Below are 25000 nucleotides of genomic sequence, written 5' to 3' on the forward strand. Positions count from 1 at the left end.
AAGTATGAAGATATGAGAGGAATAGTTTGGAAAACATCGTAAGAAAGCTGGATGTTTCTCAGTCTTCTAGCTTTCTTTCCTTCTTCCTGAATCACGGTGTTCAAAAGGATGGTGATTCAAAGAGTGTAGGATTTGGAAACGGTCCAGTTGAAGCTCCTAATGGGTTAGATGTGTCTCTGTTTACCAACAAATCAACCTTCCCAGATCACAGAGGGATTTATGTGAGAAGGGTTTTCATTCGTTGTCGATAACAAAGCCTCAAGTCATTCTTTAGTCTTCATGCAGGGCGGTTAATCTACATAATTTCTCTCATGCCAATAACGCACCATGCTTTCAAAACCACTGAGGCGCTCTATTCCCTTTTTCTTTTTTAACATGCATTTCTTTTCTCTTTGTCATTGCTGTGCTTTTTGTCTCTGAGGACACCAGGGTTTCTCTGACGGACTGTCATACGTCTGACTGTTGACCGGTTTCATCCCCCATGTTCACTGTGGTCACATTGAAGCTTTCTGCCCTCAACAGCTGAACACAGCTCAGCCATCCCTATCAGACTATCTTTTTAAACTGTCGTGAACAAACTGATTGGCTTGTTCTGGGTCAGATGTTGAGGGGGAATAAATTAAATATATTGTGTATTAAGAAGGAAATGTCCAACAGGAAGTAATTCCCTGTCTTGGTCTTGAAGGAGGAAAGGAGGTGTGGCTAATTGAATCGTACAGAGCTAATTGAGGATGTAAACATAATGGAAATAAACAATCTCATTGGTTGAAAACAGATGAGAAGTGACAGGATGGCTAATACTCTTAAGTCAAGCGTCCTGCCATGTTATATTACCTTCGTGCTAACCCCTAACTATCTTACAGTATGAATTTCATTACATTTACATAATAATTTGCTGTAGAGAAACATATGGTTTGTTCTGGATCCCAAAGCTTCATGTTTTTTAGGACAATAATCATCAAATAATTCTAAAAAACGATTTTAATAACCCTTATTTTTACGGGTTTTCAAAACAAAATGACTGTTGGGAAGTGAACTAATCCAAAATGAACCATGTGATACAATCATATAAGATAATATGACTACCATTTTATGATAGGCTGGAGAGGACAAACATTTCTTGTTCCCCAAATATCTTTTACCATAATGAACAATTTATTGAGATAAAAGATTATATTACAGCTTTCTGAAAAATCATCTCGTTCCATTGTGGTACTACATTACCCAGAAGCCTCAGCGCAGTTGCAATTGTACCCGATAATGTTCAACCAATGAAATCATTGTAGTGTTTGTTCATCTCAATCACTGAACCTGCACTATTTAGAAAACTTAAGAGTAAAATCAGTCTCTCTTTGATTTTGCCTTCCTCTGATTAAATCTTAGTTTTCTTTTCGATCGTGACCACACCTCCCCCTCCTTCTCGACTGAACTGAAGATGAATTTGTGGGTTTGGGGTTTCAGGCGAAGGTGATGTTTGTGGGTTACTGACATATTATTTTGTGATGTTAATAAGAATCTGGTGTCAGGCAAAAGGGAAAACCACGTAAAAGCTGGTATTTGTGGTTTTCCTTCTCGGTTCTTATGTGTATATTGGAGGCACTTGCATATATAAATATCAATGTATAATTTTCCTCTTCACGGTCATCGAGTGCCAACTACAGTTATTCTTGTCGGATATTATTTTTAGTCGTCCTTTTTATGTTTTGTTTATAACATAACTGCCAACCGCTGATTTAAATAAAGCAAAGTGATTTATAGACGCCTGGTGTTGCTGTGTTTTTAATTCTGTTGTCTTATATAGCAATGACACCTTCCTCAGAAAGACGAAGAAGAAGCAATTTTAGTCCTTTTTAAAAAGTAGTTTTAGATAAAGATTCTGGTTATATTCTATAGTTTTCTTATTGGAGACTACTACTTCCTTTGTGCCACAGAGCTCCATTATTGTAAAAAACATATTAAAAACACTCAAATGAGCCAAACTGTTAAAGGTAAGAATGGAGAAACCAGCTCGAGTGCGCTAGAAATTGAAAATAAACAACCGGACCAAATCTGCCCCTTCCTTCAGACTTCCTCACAGAGCCCCTCCTCCAACACACACGAACGCGCACATGACCAATGAGGGCACGAGATAAGTTTGTGCACAGATGGAAGGCTGACAGGCAGGTAGGCCATCCAGTTACTTTAGCCGGGCTGGCTCAGATGATTGGCTGTGCTTTTTACAGCGCCACGGCTTCCACAGATATTTTTTATGTATTTATTGTCAAAGCACTTCAGATATTCATTGCTATCGGGATGTTAAGAGCATTCCATGGAATATAACAAAAAGTGTTTCTGAAGTGAATTACCTTCCTTTAAACTGACACACACACACACACACACACACACACACACACACACACACACACACACACACACTATCCTGCTGCCACAAATACTCACTAGAGCACAAAATGTAGATCAATCCGCTGCTGAAAGTAGTTCCAAAACAATCCACTATTTCCTCCTTTTTGTTTATTTAAAACAATATAGTGGCCAGCAGTTTTTAGAAAATACTCGGTCAATAAAAAAAACGTTCTTATATATCTGAGTTTTTAAAAAAAAGAAGATTTTCCGATTTTTTATTTATTTAGAAGAAACCAATGAATTTGTAGCTGAGAGCCACAGACAGGAAGTCAGACGGTATTAAGAGACATCTGCTCTTCACTTTTTTTATTTTTTGGTTTCTTTCTTTGTTTCCTACTTATATGTTGCTTCCTTTTGAGGGACAGCTGTGATGGTATGTGACTTTTAAAAGGATTTACTGACATAATCTGTGGAAGTTATACACTGTAGCGCAACTCATTTTAGTTACATTTCATTTTCCACGACTGTCGATCTGTAGACAGACACACATTGTCTTCCATAGACCAACAGACACACGTGTGCAGTGTCAAACTAAAGAAAAACTGAAGCAGCAATCAAGCTTGGTTGAAGATGCACTCGTAAAACAACCTAATCACTGTGTGTGTGTGTGTATGTGTGTGGGGTCTGGGCCTGATTTACCGAGGCCCCAGTGAGTCTGCCTGCCTCGCTTTGTTTACGCGGATGAAATCTGAAACAAATGTGACTGTGCAGACCACCAACCCTCCTATCCTGGGTGTGGGTGTCCTGTAGTCCGACATTTAAAACATCTTCTAGAAGCTAATCTCTTTGAAGTTGATCGAAGAGCACATTCTGCTTATTCTAATTGATAACCACAAGTCTTGAATCTCACATTTAAAATCATCCGTCATGGTTTTGATAAAAATGCTTATTACCTTTTTTCTTCCAAGTAAGCTTTGTGGAGCTTTCAATGATATCATGATCTTCATCTGATCATTTGGACCATTACAGATCCCGGCATTACAATACACGCTAATATGGTTCGTAGTTGAGTAGCCCAGTCTGCTCTTATTGGTTAGCTGGCCCGTATATAATTAAGTATTTACGTATGATATGGAAAATGTACTTATCATATCAGTATGTAGTGCCTCTACTGTGAAATGTCTCGTTTCAACCTGTGTTGAGACTTGTGAAGTTTTTCAATGTGTGTGTGTGTGTGTTTCTTAATTATATTAATCTATTTCTGAAAAGTATTGTAACATTCTTAATCTGATAATCCCCATATTTAGAAATGTAACGATAATCTGATTACGTCCCGTAGTTTGACAAACCCACAGAGCTGTTGTCACCACACACACACACACACACACACACACACACACACACACACACACACACACACACACACACACACACACACACACACACACACACACACACACACACACACACACACACACACACACACACACACACACACACACACACACACACACACAGAAAGAGAGGCCACTGCATTAGTTTCCAGATGATGTTTTTATACACGTCTCATCGTCTCTTTTTCTGTTAGAAGAGATTTACATCCGTCATATTAGAAACAATAAAAAAATAGAACTGAAAATGTACATCATACACTTGATACATATACATATATTATATATATATATATATATTCTGTTTTTTACATAGGTAAAAATGTGAATTATATAAAAAAAGACAAACCAATGAATACAACCTTTGCTCTTTTGCGTTATTATTTATCAGGACGTAAATCAAGAGGAGGCTTCAGGCACTTTCCTTTAATACACACACTGACGGTTCCTTTTCCTCGCCACAGAAAGAAAAATAAATGCGGTATTATGAAGCTCGATCGACAGACAGACAGACAGCTTTAAAACAGAGGCCTTTACTCCTGATTGCTCCTCGCTTCAGACTTTTCTTTTCAATTTAAAGGTGCATTAAACTAGCGTACTGCTGTATAGGGGCGGACTAGCCATTGGGAATATCTGGAGTTTTACCGAAGTGGGCCGGTCGGACAAAGTGGACAATTCCCGCCCCCCGCCCCCCCCCCGTTGACAATTGACTAGCGGTACCGACCGAGTTGGGCCGGTCGGTCGGTCGAGTTTCCCGGGCTGATTTTTAGTCCCAGTCCGCCCCTGCTGCTGTACATATAGATGTTTCCTTCCAAGTCTTCCTTCATGTTTTAGGATTTACTGCAAATCTCCCTCCATTACTAATTATTTAATTAACGTCATACCAGTCAGGCAGCCACTGTTTTGAACCTTGAATTACTATGAAAAGGTATATTGAATAAATGAAAGACTTGTAACTTGCAGGAGAAAGAATACTGTGAGTTTGTCTCCACGTTCAGAAAGATAACAAGTTGGCTTTCATGTGGTTGAAATGTTAGCGTTAAGTAAAGACACACGTTAGACATTCAAATAAGGAAAAACACCAAAGCACCTGCTCCCTCCTTCATGACGTCACATGGGCACTTTCTCAATTTTGTTCTTCTTCTGTTAAGCTTTTGTCTCGTTTGAGTCCGTCCATACAGAACTGCTGCAGCTTATTCATTAGTTTTAGCTTAAGAAGTATCACAACCCTGTTGCCTCTCGCTGACACTGATGAAAATGTTTCTGTGAAATTAGCAAACAGTCTTTAAATTTGAGGTTTAAGATTGAATCAATTTCTATAGCATGAGAGATACACAATAAACTAATGGTGGAATGAAACAGAGCTTTTAAAAAACGATATAAAGATTGTTTCTATGCTCACAAGAAATGAAGTAGCACCACATAATGAGCTCTCAGTCCTGTAACTATCAAAACCTCGTCTTGAAAATTAAATGATTGCTTAAATATTTTTTAATGCTTCCTTGCTTTGCCTATTTTTTTAAATTTGGAAATACAGTATGTTGTTGGAGTAGCAGTAATTTACGTTTACTACATTGAAACACTTTGTCTTTTCATTGACTTATAATTAAAACATATACACTTGCTTTGTAAAAACAGAAATCTTTAAGAAGTGAAATGTGGGGGAAATGTCTTCGAGTTTAATTGTAACAGTAAGACTGACTATTACTATTTTGTGGCATTTGGGTGGTTAGTTATACAATCAATGAAAAAAAATAATTCATTTTTCACACACACACACACACACACACACACACACACACACACACACACACACACACACACACACACACACACACACACACACACACACACACACACACACACACACACACACACACACACACACACACACACACATTATTTGTTAAGGTCTAACTGGGCAACTTGTGTTTGGTTTGTAACTGTGAACAGGGCAGAAATGTACTTTTTCAGACTTAAAGGTCCCCTATTATACTGTTTTTCATCAATATATAATAGGTCTCAGAATATACAGAGCCTGTCTCTGATTGGCTGAAACATCAAACATCAGCATCCCCTCTGTTTCAGCCCTGTTTCCAAAGTGCTGATTCTCTGTCTGTTACTTTAAATGAAAATAAGGAGCCCCTCCCCACGCCCCTCTGAGAGACATTTGGTTACAAAGAACACAATGGTGCTCTAGGAGGAGATTCAGGTGATCAGGTGGAGGGGACGGGGGTTACCTTGGTTGGTGATTGGCTAATGGTTACACAAGCCAAAAAAATCGTTATGACATCATAAAGTGGCCAAAATCTGATCAGCTCATTTTCAGACAGGTTTTTATAGAAATGGATCAGGACAAAAAGAGAGAGAATCTTTGTTCCTGAAACTTTCAGAGACTCTTTCCACAGAGGGGACACATGTTGATGTAGAAGAGACATGAAGAAGAGGGGACACATGTTGATGTAGAAGAGACATGAAGAAGAGGGGACACATGTTGATGTAGAAGAGACATGAACAAGTGGATTTTGCATAATAGGTGACCTTTAAATACGACGTTATCTTTAGGCGAATTGTCATATACTGTATTTCTGAATTATTCGAATCGCCATCTTACTGGTCGGCCAAACTGGTTTATCTGTTAACTTTAGAGGGAGGTGAGCAGAGCAGGTTTCAGGTAAATAAAACATCCATCTTTGCAGGAGAAGCTGCTTTAACTAAAATACAAGTTAGCTCACAACAAATTGAAAATAAATAAGATTTTGGAGAGAGAAACATTAGCTTCCCCACCGAGAATTCGATGAGAGGATTGAAACTAATGTCATGTTGGTACGTTTAAGCAGGCTGGAGTCAGGATTCAGTTAGCCTAGCTTAGCATAAAGACTGGAAGCAGCCTGGCTGTTGCTTCTACATTTCTGTTTGTGAACAGATGAAAGATAACATGTGTCCTTCTAGCTATAGTGGACGAGGTTATTTTTGTAACTTTTGACAGAGGCAGCTTTTTCCCTCTGTTTTAAGAATTCATGCTAAGCTAGGCTAACATCCAGCTCCATATTTAACAGAGATACATGAAACTCCACCTTCTTATCAGACTTGAATTAAGACCTGTTTAATGTTTCTGTTTGTGTACAGATTAACCTACATATAACATGTTTCTTGTAGCTTTAGTGGTAGATGATAGATTTTTTACTTTTGACAGAGCCAGGTTAGCTGTTTCCCTCTGCTTCAAGACCTTATGCTAAGCTACTGTATGCTAACGTCCAGCTCCATATTTAACACACATACATGAAACTAATTGTCATGTTCTTGTCTAACTTGAATAAACACCTGTTAAACTAATCCTAGATCTGTCCATGTTTTATTGTGAATGATTTGTCAGCACCCTAAATTGTTTGAAGGTTTTGCTGCAGTCCTTTCAGCAAACACAATAACATTCATACTGACCTCACACCACGCTGAAGAAATGACATATTCAAGCCTTGAAAACACATGAGTGTAAAAATATAAAGTACCTGTCATAAATATATATCTATATAAAGATATATATTTATGTTTATATTTATAACTTTATATAGAAATTAATATTCTCTGTTCAGTCTCTCTTTCCTTTTTCGTCTGTTGAGATAAAAGTTTTTCTTCTCCTGGAAATCGGAGACGAGACAAACGACAAACACAGAATCACAGCGGCCTCCATTTTCCATGAGTCTTTGCTGATTACCCTGTGCACTGAAAAAAACTTTAAAGTTGACTTTAATTAAATGTATTATAATGACAGATTTCACATAACTGTATTAGGTTAGTTGAAAGCAAATATATGAAGTTGAACCTAATATATTTGATTTAAACTTAATATTATTGCTTTCAACTAACCTAATACATTTAGGTTAAATTTGTTGACATAATACATTTAATTAAAGTCAAGGTGTCAGTTTTTCAGTGTTACTTGAGCCTACGACGCCTTGTCATTACTCGATCTGTACTGAAAACAAGATTTTTCTGCGCATGTGCAAATATGCCGCTACTTCCCATGATGCTAACTGAATAATGTCAAAGCGATTTACAACAGTTTTCTGGGATTTTAGATAAAATAACGTTATCGTTTGTTTGATTGGTTACAAAATAGAAGACTTATTGTGTCCTTCTTTAAATAATGTCTTGTTTTGGTAAAGAATGTCTAGAATAATTTAGTCATTCATTAACAAAGAAAAGTGTTGGAAGAAGTACTCTGAGCCTTAAAGTATAAATAGTATGCTCCTAACATACTCTTCTGCATGTTAACGTCCTGATTTCAAATGTGTACTTAAAAGTGCAAAGTATTTGCATACATTTTAATTGAAGTACAAAAAGTAAAAGTAATCGTTAGCACAACTTTGAGCTAAATGTACTCCAAGCATCAAAAGTAAAATGACTATTTATGCAGAATGGATTTTTCACAGTATTATATTATGGTAATTATATGATCCTGTTTTTATACATGTAAGAACATTTTAGTATGACAACATGGACCACATTTAGATACTACAAATACTCTGTAGATTACTAGTACAGTATTTTATGTTTTGGAAGTTGTTGTTGACACTAAAGTTTTTTAAAAACCTCTGTAATTTTTCCACAACGCCGTAAATCTAAGCAAATGTTTAGAACAAATCTGGTTTACGGTATAGATCGGGTAGTAGTGTGTTTGCCAGCAGTGTGAAACAGGAAATGTAAAGTACCCCAGAGTTTCATGTTAGAAACGTTTAGTACTGGTTCCCAGCTCAAAGAAAAGGCCAGATCCTAACTTGCATACTTTGGGCAATTTGTACAATTGTCATAAGTTGCAATAACTGACATTTTTAAGATCGAAAAGTCAGTTTTCAGTCCCCTTGAATCTTCAAATCAACCCAAAAATCATCAAAATTAGCCCACAGCGAGTAGCCTACAAATGCGGCCACTGTCTGGTTAAAATGGCCATTTATGATCCTGAAAATGTCAGAAATAAATTAATTCAACATCCTCAATAACCCAGAAAACCACTCCAAAATTGTCCAAATCTGCGAAGCCATGTTCAACCTATTGTCTGAATAGCCTTATTCATTTTAACTTATGCTAATTGTGCAAGCCTTATTAATGCAACTTCTGCAAATTGCCCAACATATGCAAGTTAGCATCGGGCAATTTCTATGTGCTGGGGACCCATACTATACATTTCTGACATAAAACTTTGCGGTACTCAACAATTCGGGCATCACAATAGGACTCTATGAGCTGGCAAATGGACTAAAGTTAATTAAAAGATTCCTCAACCTATTGTCTGATTAGCCTGCCCTTATTAATGCAATTTATGCAAATTGCCCAACATAGTTAGCATCCGGCAGTTTCTATGTGCTGGACCCATACTATACATTTCTATCATAGAACTTTGGGGAACTCAACATTTCCAGGTTCACAATAGATCTCTATGAGCTGGCAATTAAACTAAAGTGACGCCCTCAACCCACAGCGTTGTGTTGACCAATGCAAGTTAGCATCCGGCAGTTTCTTTGTGCTGCGGACCCATACTATACATTTCCATCATAAAACCTTGGGGTACTCAAAACTTCCAGGTTCAAAACAGTACTCTATGAGCTGGCAAATGGACTAAAGTTAACTAAAAGACGCCTCAACCCACAGCTTTGTGTTTCCCGCCGCAGCACCGGCACGCCACCCCGCAGCGGTAGCACGCTCTGAGCGGGGCGTAGCAGCACATGCAGGGCGCCAGCAGCGACAAACCCACCAGCGCCGTCCATCGCAAACAGAATCTCTCATCGTTTGTGTCGCACGAACACGGGTCGGAGAAATCCCCCTCCGTGTCCGACATGCAGTGGTAGAGCAGGCTGTCGGCGCACCACATGAAGCTGACCCTCCGGATGCACGTCTGGATGGGGTCCGGTGCTTCCTGGCAGCGACCTCGTCCATTATCCTCGTGGTTAAACATGTCCTGACAGTAAACGCACCGCGAACGCTCTCCGTCCTCCTTCCTCCGCTTGCCTTTGGGCTGCAAGGAAAGGCAAGGCAAGTTTATTTATATAGCACCAAAAGGCAATTAAAGTGCTTTACACAAATGAAAGACAATAAAGGTCACCTATTATGCAAAATCCACTTCTTCATGTCTTTTAAACATCAGCATGTCCCCCCTCTGAATAAAGAGATTCTGAAAGTTTCAGGAAAAAGATTCTCTCTCTTTTTGTCCTGATCCATTTCTATAAAAACCTGTCTGAAAATGAGCTGATAAGATTTTGCCACTTTATGATGTCATAACGATTTTTTGGCTTGGGTAACCATTAGCCATGTTTGTATATATCTGAGACCTATTATATATTGATGAATAATCAATATAATAGGTGACCTTTAAGATCTTGGCCATATTTGTGTAGCATATACAATTAATTGCTCCCAGACATTCATGTGGCTCGCTAGTTTTGGTCCCAATCTGTAACCTCTATAGAGTGGTGCAGTGACGAGTCTTAAAACCCGGAAGTGAGTTAGCATTTTACCACTTCCGGTTCCCTCGCCTCAGAGCCAACGGGAATTCTCCATAGGATTTTGGAGAATAGCTGGAAATAAGGTCTGTGGTTGACACAAATTGAAGAGACGGATAACGTTTGTTTCTACGACATTAAATACATCAGCAGTGACCCCACTGGTGATTTCTGAAGAGTTGACGTGTCTGAAAAACGATGGTTGTTAACAAGTGGCTGAATAGGACTACAGAAGTTGTGGAGGACGTTGTACGTCATTACGCCGAACACGTAAACACTGTTCTGCTTGAAAGCAAGTACCTGCCTCCTGGAAACTGCTCAAACAAACGCTTCAACTCGTACCATTTTGAATCTGTATTTTTTAATATCTATCTAAAGTCAGCGTGATGTTGAAGTCGTGCGACCCTGCTGTAGTTCGTTTATAGCATAAAGTTAGCATTTTGCTTCTGGCGACTAGATTTATGATTTATGATTTATCAAACAGTTTTGTTTCCCACAGACCTTATTTTTTACAATATTCCAAAATCTTATGGAGAAATCCCATTGCTTTTTCGTAGAGGGAACCCTTACACAGCTTACTTCCGGGTCGGCCTACAAAGATACGTCATCACTGCACTACTCAATACACGTAGGGGACTTTAACCACCTGCAGGGCTCTCGGCTGCACCGTCACCACTGCCCTTCGACCCCCGATCGACTCCATGCAGTTAGATTTGCCGGTGCATCCCCTCGTCACGTTGCAGCTGAGCGGGTACGGGTAGGTATAGTCGTGTTTGGGCGCCTCGCTCTTGGCGAAATGTACGTAGGCGTCAAGGTTTTCTGGCTGTGAGATTTTAGCCCGTGTGGAGTTGGCGTGGCGGTAATCCTCGTAGCCGGTGGTGAGCCACGTTCTCTCGCGGGGGTTGATGCGTACGATCTCTTCCTCCTCCACGTGGAAGCTGACGTGACGAGGGAACATGTGCACCGCCTGAAGAGACACAGATGAGGGGTTTAAAATGTTATCCTCCAGAGATACATGAGGTCAGCAGACACAGAAACACAGCTGCTAACGGTGGTCTGCTGTTAGTACTCTTTATGGTAAGTTGTCCTAAATGTGTTCCACAAATACATCTCAACATATGTAACATTTTAAATAATGTTTCTGTACAATCTGGATCAAAGGAGTTCATGGTTTTCAGAGTGTCAAACTCAATTTCATCGCGGGCCACATCAACAGGTTGTAACTTTAAGACTTTATAAATATACATATCTAAATATATATATAAAATAATGTATTACATAATTGCCAATAATTGCAAGTCTCTTCAGTGAGCATGTCACAAAATGAGATGCATTGTGGGAAATGTAGTTTATGGACAACGTGCTTCTGTAAAGCGGAACGCAACCATATAATAAACATATTATATTCCTTGCAAGCTCTTGTGGGGCCACAGAAAATGAAGTCACGGGCCTTGAGTTTGACACCCCTGTGTTAAATCCTCCAGAGATACATGAGGTCAGCAGACACAGAAACACAGCTGCTAACGTGGTCCGATGTTACTGACTCTTTTTGGTAGGTTGTCCTCAATGTGTTCTACAAACACATCTCAACATACTGTATGTGCAACATTTTAAATAATGTTTCTGTACAATCTGGATCAACGTTTTTTTTGTCATTGTTTAACCTCAGCTGAACTCCTTCCTTTAGTTTAATAACATGAACATGTCTGCACTGATCGCTCAGCTTTTTGAAAGTTCCTTCTGTGGATTTTAGTTTCTAAATCATCTTTACATATGTTTTCTGAAGAACAACTTTTGTTACAGTGAAGCATTTCATCACTGAATGAAAACAATTGTATTATTATATGGAAAATAACGTGTTTCTAGAACCAAACCGAAAACCAGAGGCACTTTGGCCATTTGCTTTAATCTATAATGCATTTTACAAACCTTTTGAAAAATACAAGAGGCATGACTTGTGGCACTGCTCCATTCAGGGTGCTGCTATTATGCATTTGATCTCATCAGATAGGCTCTGCTACATTAAATTAACATGACTTTTTAGGGTTCATTAAGATACATTTAATTACATAAACCTATGTTTATCTGTGATTTCATGTCATTATGGTAAAAAAAAGCATTTCCGATCTTGGGTTATTCAAACCCTAGCTAACCTGATCCAGGAAGTAGTGATCCGAGGGCCTGTGGTGCTCGTAGAAATGTCCCAGAATGCAATGGTGTCGACGCGCCTCGCAGAAGTTGTGCGGGGCGAGCGAGTGCATGGCTGGCTCTCTCTCTCTCTTCTGGGACGAGTTGGACGAGCTGTCGGTGGCCGTCTGCAGGACAGAGAGGACACGAGTGACTACAGACCAACATGAGGACTTTACACACTGTGTGCAACATTTTGAAACTATGATGAGGACACCTTGAAGTACAAATCTTCCTATTTTCTTTTCAGCTTAATTCCTCTCTGAAACCACCTGAGCTCCACACCACCACACTTTTGCAATTAGTCAAAAGACCTCCAGAACCGAAGCAGTGTGTCAGAAAACGTCTTGGGTCTGTGTTAAACGAGTCCCGGCCCGGTGTTTTGCTCAGCATCGTGTGTCGAGTCATCTTCGGGGTTGATCAGAGCTGAAGCTTTCATGTGACTCACTGAGATCACACAAGAAGACTTCCTTCAAACACCAGAAAAAACTGCCTAACTTCACAGCAAAAATAAATGAACTGCTTTCTCACATTTCTCCGTTGTGAGAGGAAAGACTTCTCCAACAAACACATTCCCGCAGTTCCTCCACATCTCCTCCGTTATTTATGGACCTCCAGAGGAAAGTGTGGAAGAAATTCTTAATAGAAACTGATTTATGATTCATGGACAAGTTTGTATTTTGTTCTATTTAATAAAGTAATAATAAAGTCATCCTCAGAGGGTAAAGAAGTTCTGCACCCCGAACACAGCTCACAGTCACACTATAAACTCATGAAAGGAAACAGCCAACAGGTCCTACATCCCACCATTAAACCATAAAACCCCGTTGCCCTTAACATTTGCAAATCCACCTTTTACACTTCCTTTTGCCCTTCTGAAATGTAAACCCTTAACATATGTCTCTGTTAAACACATACAAGACTACAAATACAATTTAACAGTAAAAGGAAATCAGAGTATAAGACTATATGTTTTAAAAGATGATATGATAATTGGACTCGACAGAAAGCACGTCCTCATGACAGGGAGGGTTTTTATTGACTCCTGACGAAGGTTGATCTACATCCTCAGGCGTCTCTTCCTCCTCTTCCTCCTCTTCCTTCTCTTCAGGGTGCCAGACGTGCCGACAGGACGGAGAGGAATGATCTGCAGCCACGTTCCCCTCACTCAGCTTTAAACGAGGCCAGCTAAGTAAACAAGAGCTCTGTGACGGATTAGTGACAGGTTAGACTCTCTTTTCCAGCGCTGGACATCCTGAGGAAACAATACACCCTTTTTCCTTTGAAGCCACTCGAAAGACGGAAAGACCGGACCCTGAAAGAGGAAGCAAGAGCTCGACCCCTCATCGGACTGAGGATGGCGGGAAGAAGCTCGCGGTACATTCAACTCAGATGACTCCAGTATAACCAGTATCATTAGTGGCAAAATCAGCATCTCTTGTTAAAATCGAAACCCCAAATGATTTTCACCCTCTCACAATATAGAAAGGTTCGAACGTCCCCATGCAGAGGAACCCAAGTTCAAATCTGACCTGGGAACATTTACGCATGTCTCCCATTTTCAAAACTGTCACTCTCCGAATAATGAGATGTACTTCTTCTTGGACCTCTCTCTGCCTTTCTACTGAATGCAGACACAGGTACATTCTCACATGTACGCTGCACGCCTCACAGTATTACAGAAATGGTTGATTGAATACCTCCTCATATCTTATCATAGAAACTCTTGATAACTGTGTTCGGGAAAGGTCCCAATAGCAGTGTCTAAAAAAAACCCCTCCCAACTGAAGTGTGTGTGCTGCTCCTGTGTTGGTGACAAACTCCAAACAGGATGGCGACATGTGTCTCCAGGATATCAAACCCCTCCCGGCCATCGAACTTCCTGTCTGACACCCGCCCCCCCCCCAAGGCCACAGACACACAGTCTGCTCGTAGCGCTAAAAACAAAAGCAGCATCTCCTGTCCAAAGCCCCTCCCTAATGTTCTCCTGACACGTTATAGAAACGTCGACAATGAAAAACAGATATCTCTCAATATCGCGAAATAAATGACAAAATCTGGGACCTTGACTTCACTCCAGTGGTCACGTTATCCTCAGACTTCACCGGTTGTTTAACAGCTGGAGGAGGAAGAGTTTCTCACCGTAAAGACGTCGTCATCTCCGAGCTCCGCCTCATTCTGCAACGTCGATGAAGACGTGGTCGACCCTGCAGGAGGCACAGGAGAATCAGTGTGACAGGAAGTGAGACAACGTTATCTTCATTTGTTCAGTATAACAGAAATATCCAGAAAGTATCAGCCATGTTTGGTTAGCATTCGGGTGCTTTCACATGATATAGTCCAACGCAGGAAGTCATTGTGGTTCGTGTTCTATTTAGTCTGGTTTGGTTTCACTATTTGGTTTTCCTCATTTTGTTTTGCTATAGCTAAAATAACCAAGGTGACATTTCCTCCCATGCACAGCTTTTTGATGTGCATCCCACATACATTTAACAATTAACCATTCCTCTTTCATGCACACTGCTATTGGGACCTTTCCCTAACACAGTTATCCAGAGTTTCTCTTAACACATGATGTAGGGGAAACTTCTGAATCAATTGGAGCTGGAGCTCTGATGGAGTCAGGACTCAGAGAGACACGAGGAGAGCTGGAGCTCTGATGGAGTCAGGACTCAGAGAGACACGAGGAGAGCTGGAGCTCTGATGGAGTCAGGACTCAGAGAGACATGAGGAGAGCTGGAGCTCTGATGGAGTCAGGACTCAGAGAGACACGAGGAGAGCTGGAGCTCTGATGGAGTCAGGACTCAGAGAGACACGAGGAGAGCTGGAGCTCTGATGGAGTCAGGACTCAGAGAGACACGAGGAGAGCTGGAGCTTTGATGGAGTCAGGACTCAGAGAGACACGAGGAGAGCTGGAGCTTTGATGGAGTCAGGACTCAGAGAGACACGAGGAGAGCTGGAGCTCTGATGGAGTCAGGACTCAGAGAGACACGAGGAGAGCTGGAGCTCTGATGGAGTCAGGACTCAGAGAGACACGAGGAGAGCTGGAGCTCTGATGGAGTCAGGACTCAGATGCGGCTTTCACACCAGCGCTTTTCCCTTTCTAGCTCCGAGCTAGAGCTTTTCTGGTTCAGCTCCGGTTTCCCTTTTCTGCTCCCGCTCTGTTCACACCGCCCAGAGCCGGGATGGTGCTGCCGCTGCTGCGTCATGACGTCACCGTTTACATCGCTGATTTGCTCCCCAATAGTGCTCACAACAACAACAACAACAACGGGGGACGATGATCAGGTCGATGATCGTGTTGCTTTTAATCACACAAAGTCAGATTAAATTAAATAACGACTTCTCCAAGCTTATACTTTTCTCCAGAGTGCCGTGGTTCATTATTTATTAATGTGTTTCAGCGGCATTTACCGACCGCTGCAGTGCTGCTCGTCCACTGGAGTTTATTCTCTCGTTAGCTCCGGGCTAGCTAAGACTTTAGAGCGGCCTCTCTAAAGTATTCACTGTCTGACTGTCACACAAGCAGCTGATACATATCCCCAATTCCCCTTAAGTGAATGTGTGTCAGCCTGAATTGACGCTGTTTGGCCTCACAACGCTGTTATTAAAGTGTCTCTGGTATAAAATGGGTGATGTTAGCATAGCAACCGAAGCTAAACTGACTACTTGCTAATGCTATCCTATTGTGGCATAAACCGTTTTCTACAGGCACATTTTACCGGCGTATTTTTCATTATAATTCTACTTGTGATAGTCGGACACGACAACCTGTGCAGCCCATGTATTGATTCCATCCGATAGCTGCTATAATACAAAACAAAACGTCTGCCTGCTCTCCACAATGATCAATAACAGCGAACGGATGGTCAAAGTAAGGTGCAAATAAACGGAATCACACAAAGCCTGTTTAGTGCTGCCTGACTTTATAAAGTGTGTTTCTTTTTATAAATGTGTGGTTGCCTTCTAGTCACTTTGCTCAGCACTACTGCTTGTAGGCAGGCATGACGAGACTCTTCAGTTGACCCATGTTCAGGGGAGGTGGGTTAGTTTCCTGCACGCCTCGACGTAAGAGAGACGTAAGCGAAGCTCTTGCCTCTAGACCGACAATTTTTTGGAGCTGGAAGTGAACCGGATTCCGGAGCTAAGACTGCTGGGTCCACCGCTGCGGTGTGAACAGGAAAAACCGGTACTTTTCAAGCTCCAGCTCCGAGCCGGAGCTGAAAACGTGTTGGTGTGAAAGGGGCAAGAGAGACACGAGGAGAGCTGGAGCTTTGATGGAGTCAGGACTCAGAGAGACACGAGGAGAGCTGGAGCTTTGATGGAGTCAGGACTCAGAGAGACACGAGGAGAGCTGGAACTCTGATGGAGTCAGGACTCAGAGAGACACGAGGAGAGCTGGAGCTTTGATGGAGTCAGGACTCAGAGAGACACGAGGAGAGCTGGAGCTCTGATGGAGTCAGGACTCAGAGAGACACGAGGAGAGCTGGAGCTCTGATGGAGTCAGGACTCAGAGACACGAGGAGAGCTGGAGCTCTGATGGAGTCAGGACTCAGAGAGACACGAGGAGAGCTGGAGCTCTGATGGAGTCAGGACTCAGAGAGACACGAGGAGAGCTGGAGCTCTGATGGAGTCAGGACTCAGAGAGACATGAGGAGAGCTGGAGCTTTGATGGAGTCAGGACTCAGAGAGACACGAGGAGAGCTGGAGCTCTGATGGAGTCAGGACTCAGAGAGACATGAGGAGAGCTGGAGCTTTGATGGAGTCAGGACTCAGAGAGACACGAGGAGAGCTGGAGCTCTGATGGAGTCAGGACTCAGAGAGACATGAGGAGAGCTGGAGCTCTGATGGAGTCAGGACTCAGAGAGACATGAGGAGAGCTGGAGCTTTGATGGAGTCAGGACTCAGAGAGACACGAGGAGAGCTGGAGCTCTGATGGAGTCAGGACTCAGAGAGACATGAGGAGAGCTGGAGCTCTGATGGAGTCAGGACTCAGAGAGACACGAGGAGAGCTGGAGCTTTGATGGAGTCAGGACTCAGAGAGACACGAGGAGAGCTGGAGCTTTGATGGAGTCAGGACTCAGAGAGACACGAGGAGAGCTGGAGCTTTGATGGAGTCAGGACTCAGAGAGACACGAGGAGAGCTGGAGCTCTGATGGAGTCAGGACTCAGAGAGACACGAGGAGAGCTGGAGCTTTGATGGAGTCAGTACTCAGAGAGACACGAGGAGAGCTGGAGCTTTGATGGAGTCAGGACTCAGAGAGACACGAGGAGAGCTGGAGCTTTGATGGAGTCAGTACTCAGAGAGACACGAGGAGAGCTGGAGCTCTGATGGAGTCAGGACTCAGATGCGGCTTTCACATCAGCGCTTTTCCCTTTCTAGCTCCGAGCTAGAGCTTTTCTGGTTCATCTCCGGTTTCCCTTTTCTGCTCCCGCTCTGTTCACACCGCCCAGAGCCGGGATGGTGCTGCCGCTGCTGCGTCATGACGTCACCGTTTACATCGCTGATTTGCTCCCCAACGGCACTCACAACAACAACAACAACAACAACAACAACGGGGGACGATGATCGTGTTGCTTTTAATCACACAAAGTCAGATTAAATAAAATAACGACTTCTCCAAGCTTATACTTTTCTCCAGAGTGCTGTGGTTCATTGTTTATGAATGTGTTTCAGCGGCATTTACCGACCGCTGCAGTGCTGCTCGTCCACGGGAGTTTATTCTCCCCTTAGCTCTGGGTTAGCTAAGACTTTAGAGCGGCCTCTCTAAAGTATTCACTGTCTGACTGTCACACAAGCAGCTGATACATATCCCCAATTCCCCTTAAGTATGTGTGTCAGTCTGAATTGACGCTGTTTGGCATCACAACGCTGTTATTAAAATGTCTCTGGTATAAAATGGGTGATGTTAGCATAGCAACCGAAGCTAAACTGACTACTTGCTAATGCTATCCTATTGTGGCATAAGCCGTTTTCTACAGGCACATTTTACCGGCGTACTTTTCATTATGATTCTACTTGTGATAGTCGGACACGACAACCTGTGCAGCCCATGTATTGATTCCATCCGATAGCTGCTATAATACAAAACAAAACGTCTGCCTGCTCTCCACAATGATCAATAACAGCGAACGGATGGTCAAAGTAAGGTGCAAATAAACGGAATCACACGAAGCCTGTTTAGTGCTGCCTGACTTTATAAAGTGTGTTTCTTTTTATAAATGTGTGGTTGCCTTCTAGTCACTTTGCTCAGCACTACTGCTTGTAGGCAGGCATGACGAGACTCTTCAGTTGACCCATGTTCAGGGGAGGTGGGTTAGTTTCCTGCACGCCTCGACGTAAGAGAGACGTAAGTGAAGCTCTTGCCTCTAGACCGACAATTTTTTGGAGCTGGAAGTGAACCGGATTCCGGAGCTAAGACTGCTGGGTCCACCGCTGCGGTGTGAACAGGAAAAACCGGTACTTTTCAAGCTCCAGCTCCGAGCCGGAGCTGAAAACGTGTTGGTGTGAAAGGGGCAAGAGAGACACGAGGAGAGCTGGAGCTTTGATGGAGTCAGGACTCAGAGAGACACGAGGAGAGCTGGAGCTTTGATGGAGTCAGGACTCAGAGAGACACGAGGAGAGCTGGAGCTCTGATGGAGTCAGGACTCAGAGAGACACGAGGAGAGCTGGAGCTTTGATGGCAAACACTGACGGGTTTATTTGGAGCTCTGGCCGGAGAATTCACAAGACATGTCAAAGAGTCAGAGGTTCTGACTTCACGGTAGAGTTGCCACGTCAATTCTGAAGAACTCTCCCCAGACCCATGTATTTAGCAGTTCAGAGAAAATAATCAACATTCTTTATCAGTGAGACTAAACAAATATGGACCCTGAATCTAACTAGAGCTCTCGTCCATAGAAAAGAATGTGCACCAGGGAACCTTCGTCCCTGAACAGTAAACTACCTCATGGCGGCTTGTGCTCTGTCATAGACTGGCAACAACAATGCGCCCAAGCTGTCCCTCCTTAAGAGAGATAGCAGCAACACCCAAGGCCGTAGACCTGTGCCATGGGAAAGGAGACGGTGAGAGGAGAAAATGATGAACTGTGTCAATCGTTGAATACCTAAGCAAATTATTCCCCAACACATGAGATAATCTCTCTAATGGCAACAATGCACATCCATTTTTTTTAACTATGATAAGATATGAGGAGGTATTCAATCAAGCATTTCTGTAATATTGTGAGGAGTGCAGCGTTCATCTGAGAATGAACCTATGTCTGCATTCAATAGAAAGGCAGAGAGAGGTCCAAGAAGAAGTATGTCATTATTCGGAGAGTGACAGTTATAAAACAAGGCATAAAAAAGGGCGTGTACAAATGAGCAGAGCAGGGAAATGTGGTTAAAAAAATGCGTGGAAAACACTAACAGGGCAACATGGAGCAGAGTGTAAGTGATACTGGCAGTCCATTCATGTTTGGAAATCTCAACAATTGCCAGAAGAGGCAGCCCATAATCCCCTTTGGTTTTGATTCACTTCTATCAATCGGGTCAGATTATGCCCTCACTGTAATCTGAACTGCACTAAGGGTCTATTTGTAGCAGTCCAGTACCAACTCTAGCTAGTAGTTGATTTGGCACCAGGGTACGACTTCTTCGCTCAAAACTATCCAAACGAAACTGCACCAAGAGTCATCAAAAATCTAAAGCTGACTGATTGACATGTTGCATCTCGAACAAGCTAAAACAAGCCAAAACACCCACAAGTCAGCTGGGTTTTGTTTACATTTACAAAATATTTGCGAAGTTAGCTACTGTTGTTTGAAAGATGATTGATTGGTTGAATCCTCTTGATTGGCTTTACTCTGAGCACTGTGATTACCAGAGATGGCAAAAGTACACACATCCTTTCCTCAAGTAGAAGTACAGATACTCGTGTTCAAAAATACTTTCGTGAAAGTAGAAGTACTGACTAACATTCTTTACTCAAGTAAAAGTAAAGAGGGCTTTGAAATGTACTTCAGTAAAAAGTACCCATAACTAGCAGCTGTTTTAAAGAGTACCTGACCTCCCTTTATATTAATAGAACAATAATGTCATTGTTAGCTAATGAATGTTTCCATGCTGAACAACGGCAACATGACAACGCTTTCATTGGTCCCTCTTCTTTAGAGAAGACCAGGAAATGATGGATACACGGATCGTGTTCAAATCAATAGGCACGCAATGACTCTAAATAATAATGATCACGCCACCAAACACACATTCAGACTAAAGGAACCAGCCTGTTTGGAAAATGAGAGAAGTAGAAAGTACAGGTATTTGTGTTCAACATGTAAGAAGTAGAAAGTACAGGTATTTGGGTTCAACATGTAAGAAGTAGAAAGTACAGGTATTTGAGTTCAAAATGTAAGAAGTAGAAAGTACAGGTATTTGAGTTCAAAATGTAAGAAGTAGAAAGTTCAGGTATTTGTTTTAAAAATGTAAGTAAAAGTAAAAAGTCAGAAGAATAAGTAGTGGAGTAAAGTACTGATACCAGAAAAAGTAGAGTAGTGACTCTTGAAAGGTATCTCAATATTCTTTTCTTCTTCTGTATACTTTACTCTAAGTGTGTGATCTGTACCTTCGGTCAGGTCCTCCAGCGCTCTCCTCACCCCGCGGTCGAAAGCTCGGGCGTCCGACGGGCTCTGGAAGGTCAGCCCACACTTCCTGTTGTCCACCCTCCAGTGGTGAAACGTGGGCGTGGCCTTCGTGTAGACCAGGTCCTTCTTCAGGAAACACTGCAGAATCACCTGGAGAATAATCACACAAAGAAAATGTCACTTAAAACATAACCCTCAGCAGGCTCCATACATTTCAGCTTTGGCATAGATTCAGAGACTCACAGATATAATTGTTGTTCACTGTAGGCTATTGACCAGTCCTTCTTAAAACTAAAACACTTTTAGTGCACCTTAATCAGTGGTTTTAAAGGTTGAAGTAAAATAATGATGTGCAGACGGGCTTTCTTCAATTTATCGGTTCCTTTGAGTTAATGCATGTGAAGCAGGGGTGTCAAACTCAATGTCATCGCGGACCACATTAGCATTATGGTTGCACTCAAAGGGCCGGTTGTAACTTTAAATGTGATTTATAGTTACAAAAAACGGGCTCAGACATTTGTTGTGAGCCCGTTTTGGGGGACGGTGCCCCATAGTACTGGACTAATTGTTGTGAACATATTCATGTAATGTATTGCCTCTGGTGACCTATATATTATTATGTTTTTGTTGTAATGTGTCAACAAATTGAAAATAAAGTATGAAAATAATTGTGCAAGTAAATACAAATAAAATAGAATAGCAATAGTGCAATGCGTGTGCAGCGACCTGCTTGTCTTTCAGGCGTTCTCCGTGGATGAGGAAGGCGTTTCGCCCTAGCAGCTCGCTGGCCAGCAGCCTGCAGACGCCCACTCGGCTCAGGCAGCCATCTTGTGCCAACCAGCCGCCGCTCGACTCGTCTCGGGTCATCACCACCGCTTTGACGCGCACAATGTAGCTGTCACTGCAACACACCAGAGAAACAATCATGGATAAAATATCAACGTGCTGTTATTGTGACTGACGTTGCAATCGCGATATGAATCACGATATTGAAGGGAATACGATACGATGATCGGAAAAAATCTGAATTTCTTTCTTTATTACAGCTCCAGTTGCAACATCAACAAAGACACATTTTTAGAAAGAAACAAGGAAACATTTAACGTAACATTGCAATCATTGAATATGACAATATGTTCAAGACTCGTAGGCTAAGAGGCGGGACATCTCTAAGCTGTTGACCAATCACAACAGAGCCGGCCAGCTAACCAATCAGAGCAGACTGGGCTCTGGTTTCAGACAGAGGGTGAAAAGAGGCGCTGCAGCACAGGCAGTATGAGAAAAATAAAGATGTTTTTGAACATTAAAGCCTGGAAACATGTCCCAGTAGAGACACTACATACTGATATGAAATCCTGAAAACCAATCACAACAGAGCCAGCCAGTTTACCAATCAGAGCAGACCTGGCTCTGGTCCCTTTAAAGATGGAAGTCAAGTGTTATTGATCTATTTCGTGTCTCAGCAACGAATATTTTAAGCCGAAAAATATATATTCGATATGACGTAATATCTGAAATGTGGACCCACGGCCCAATCAGAAACGTTGCTATCAGAAACAATGCCCGACTGTTTTGGACGTAATCTAGTCCGTGTTTACATTAGCATCGCTAATACTCAGAGTTAACCTGTAGCCTACTGCACAGAGCATGTGTGTGAAGAAGCAGGAAGTAAAAAGGAACTCACCTTGTGGTATAACCGGCAAGAGAGAAAGCCTTTGAGCTCCAAACTGTTTCAGAAATAATCCTTGATAATCCATGATATGGCGTTTCATCACAGCAGTATTTAGTTTAGACAGTAGCTGCCGGGTCCCGCATGAGCTCAGACCCCTCCTTTTTTTTATCACTTTTTTTTTTTTTAAAGCTTTATACCAAAATCAGCACTTTTGAAACAGGAAGTGAAATAGAGGGATATGAGGCATGGCTAGAATGGGTGATCTGTTTGGTATTTTGAGCAAAACACTTCATAGACATGTTTTTTATATCTTTGTATATATCTGAGACCTATGCTATAGCCTAAAAATACCATGATAGGTGACCTTTAAATTAGGATTACTCACCTGTGATTATATACTCAGTTTAATACGAACTGTGAAAAGCGATTTTTGCATGAAAACTACTAACTAGTTGCAGCTCTACCACACACACACACACACACACACACACACACACACACACACACACACACACACACACACACACACACACACACACACACACACACACACACACACACACACACACACACACACACACACACACACACACACACACACACACACACAAGGTTGTTTAGCATGTCGAGGTAACATACAAAGGTCTGAATTAAAATAACAATAAATAAAACTATCTCTCTCCGTCTTGCCTTAAGTACTCAGACATCTCTCGTACATCCTGTTTCCACGGTCACAGAGTCACAGCGGTCTCCGTTGACGACAGGCTGTCGAGCTGTGCTGCCGCCGACGCCACATCCTAACCGGCCTCTCTCTCTCACACACACACACACACACACACACACACACACACACACACACACACACACACACACACACACACACACACACACACACACACACACACACACACGCACACACGCACACACGCACACACGCACACACACACACACACACACTGCTTCCCTCCGCTGTGTGATTCAGCCTGCCTGTCAAACAGATGGTGCATGTGTGTGTGTGTGTGTGTGTGTGTGTGTGTGTGTGTGTAGCATGAGTCATCACTGCATTTGCCGGCAGCGTGCAGTGACACACACACACACACACGCACACACGCGCACACACACACACGCACCCCCCCCCCCCCACACACACACACACACACACACACACACACACACACACACACACACACACACACACACACACACACACACACACACACACACACACACAGGAAGGACTGTATACTCAAGTTTGGTTCCAAAATGAGAGATCCTCCATTTGCAAACACTGACACCTTCACTTACAAAATGACTGATGATGTAAAATATCTTTCATAGGCTGCACTCAGTTTTTTTTATGGTCTGTCCGAGCAGCCCCTTATGCTCTCTACTGTGACATGTCTCCATGCTTTAATGTTCAAAAAGCTCTTTATTGTTCTCATACTGCCTGTGCTGCAGCACCTCTTTCCGCCCTCTGTCTGAAACCAGAGCCCAGTCTGCTCTGATTGGTTAGCTGACCGGCTCTGTTGTGATTGGTCAACTGCTTAGAGATGTCCCGCCCCTTTGCCTATCAAGCTTTATTCTATAATAATATTATGCTTTGAGAAGAGCCACTGCACATCAAGAACTGTTACTTTTCTCTCTACTTATCTAGTTTATACTATTACTGGACTTCTACTCGACTACGAACATAGTATTTACTACTTTGACTTAATTAAGGGATCTTCTACCTCTGCTCATTAGACATAAAGACATACATTAAGAGTCAGCGTTCTGTCCCTTGCTGGTTTACAGTAACACTCTCCATTAGACAAAAGCTTAATTTTCCGTAAGCGCTGTATCACCGATGATTCCTCACACTGACCGTCTGTGCAGAGATAGAAGCTGACTAACAGTCTCTGATCAGAAATGCATTACAGAGATGCTCAGGGAGGGAAAGCCAGTTTATATCCCCTTTAAACTACAAGCGAAGACCAAACTCACACCAGAATAAAAGAGTCCATTTGTCCTGATAAGAAGATGCTGGAGTGTGTGTGAGATAAACTGCCTCTGGAGGGAACACATGGATTTTAGCCTTTGCGGACCATTTACATGCACAGAAACCTATCACACTACAGGAAAGGGAAAACCCAAATAAAGCACAATCGGGCCTCTTTATTTTACTCTGTTACTCTACCTACCTTATTTTTGCTTCTGTATCTTCACTGTCTCTTTGCTGTATCCTACATTTCCCCGCTGTGGGACTAATAAAGGATTTCTGTTTCTCATTGTGATTAAACCACTTG

The 25000-nt window shown here is 42.2% G+C and overlaps 1 protein-coding gene across 1 annotated transcript in view; it reads right to left on the reverse strand.

Annotated features, from left to right (window-relative positions):
- Nucleotides 1–3882: 3882 nt before the first annotated feature.
- Nucleotides 3883–25000, reverse strand: part of LOC307027648 (sprouty-related, EVH1 domain-containing protein 2-like) — a 28197-nt gene continuing 7079 nt past the window's right edge. The window contains exons 2-7 of the mRNA XM_079695926.1: nt 21770–21944; nt 21025–21193; nt 14561–14625; nt 12385–12546; nt 10878–11198; nt 3883–9747 (exon numbers count right to left, since the gene is read on the reverse strand). Of these exons, the coding sequence (XP_079552052.1) occupies nt 9373–9747; nt 10878–11198; nt 12385–12546; nt 14561–14625; nt 21025–21193; nt 21770–21944 (1267 nt within the window). The 3' untranslated portion in view covers nt 3883–9372. The remainder of the gene's footprint in view (nt 9748–10877; nt 11199–12384; nt 12547–14560; nt 14626–21024; nt 21194–21769; nt 21945–25000) is intronic.

The sequence above is a fragment of the Notothenia rossii genome (assembly GCF_949606895.1).
Source record: "Notothenia rossii genome assembly, contig: scaffold_399, whole genome shotgun sequence".
In the NCBI taxonomy this organism is placed as follows: domain Eukaryota; kingdom Metazoa; phylum Chordata; class Actinopteri; order Perciformes; family Nototheniidae; genus Notothenia; species Notothenia rossii.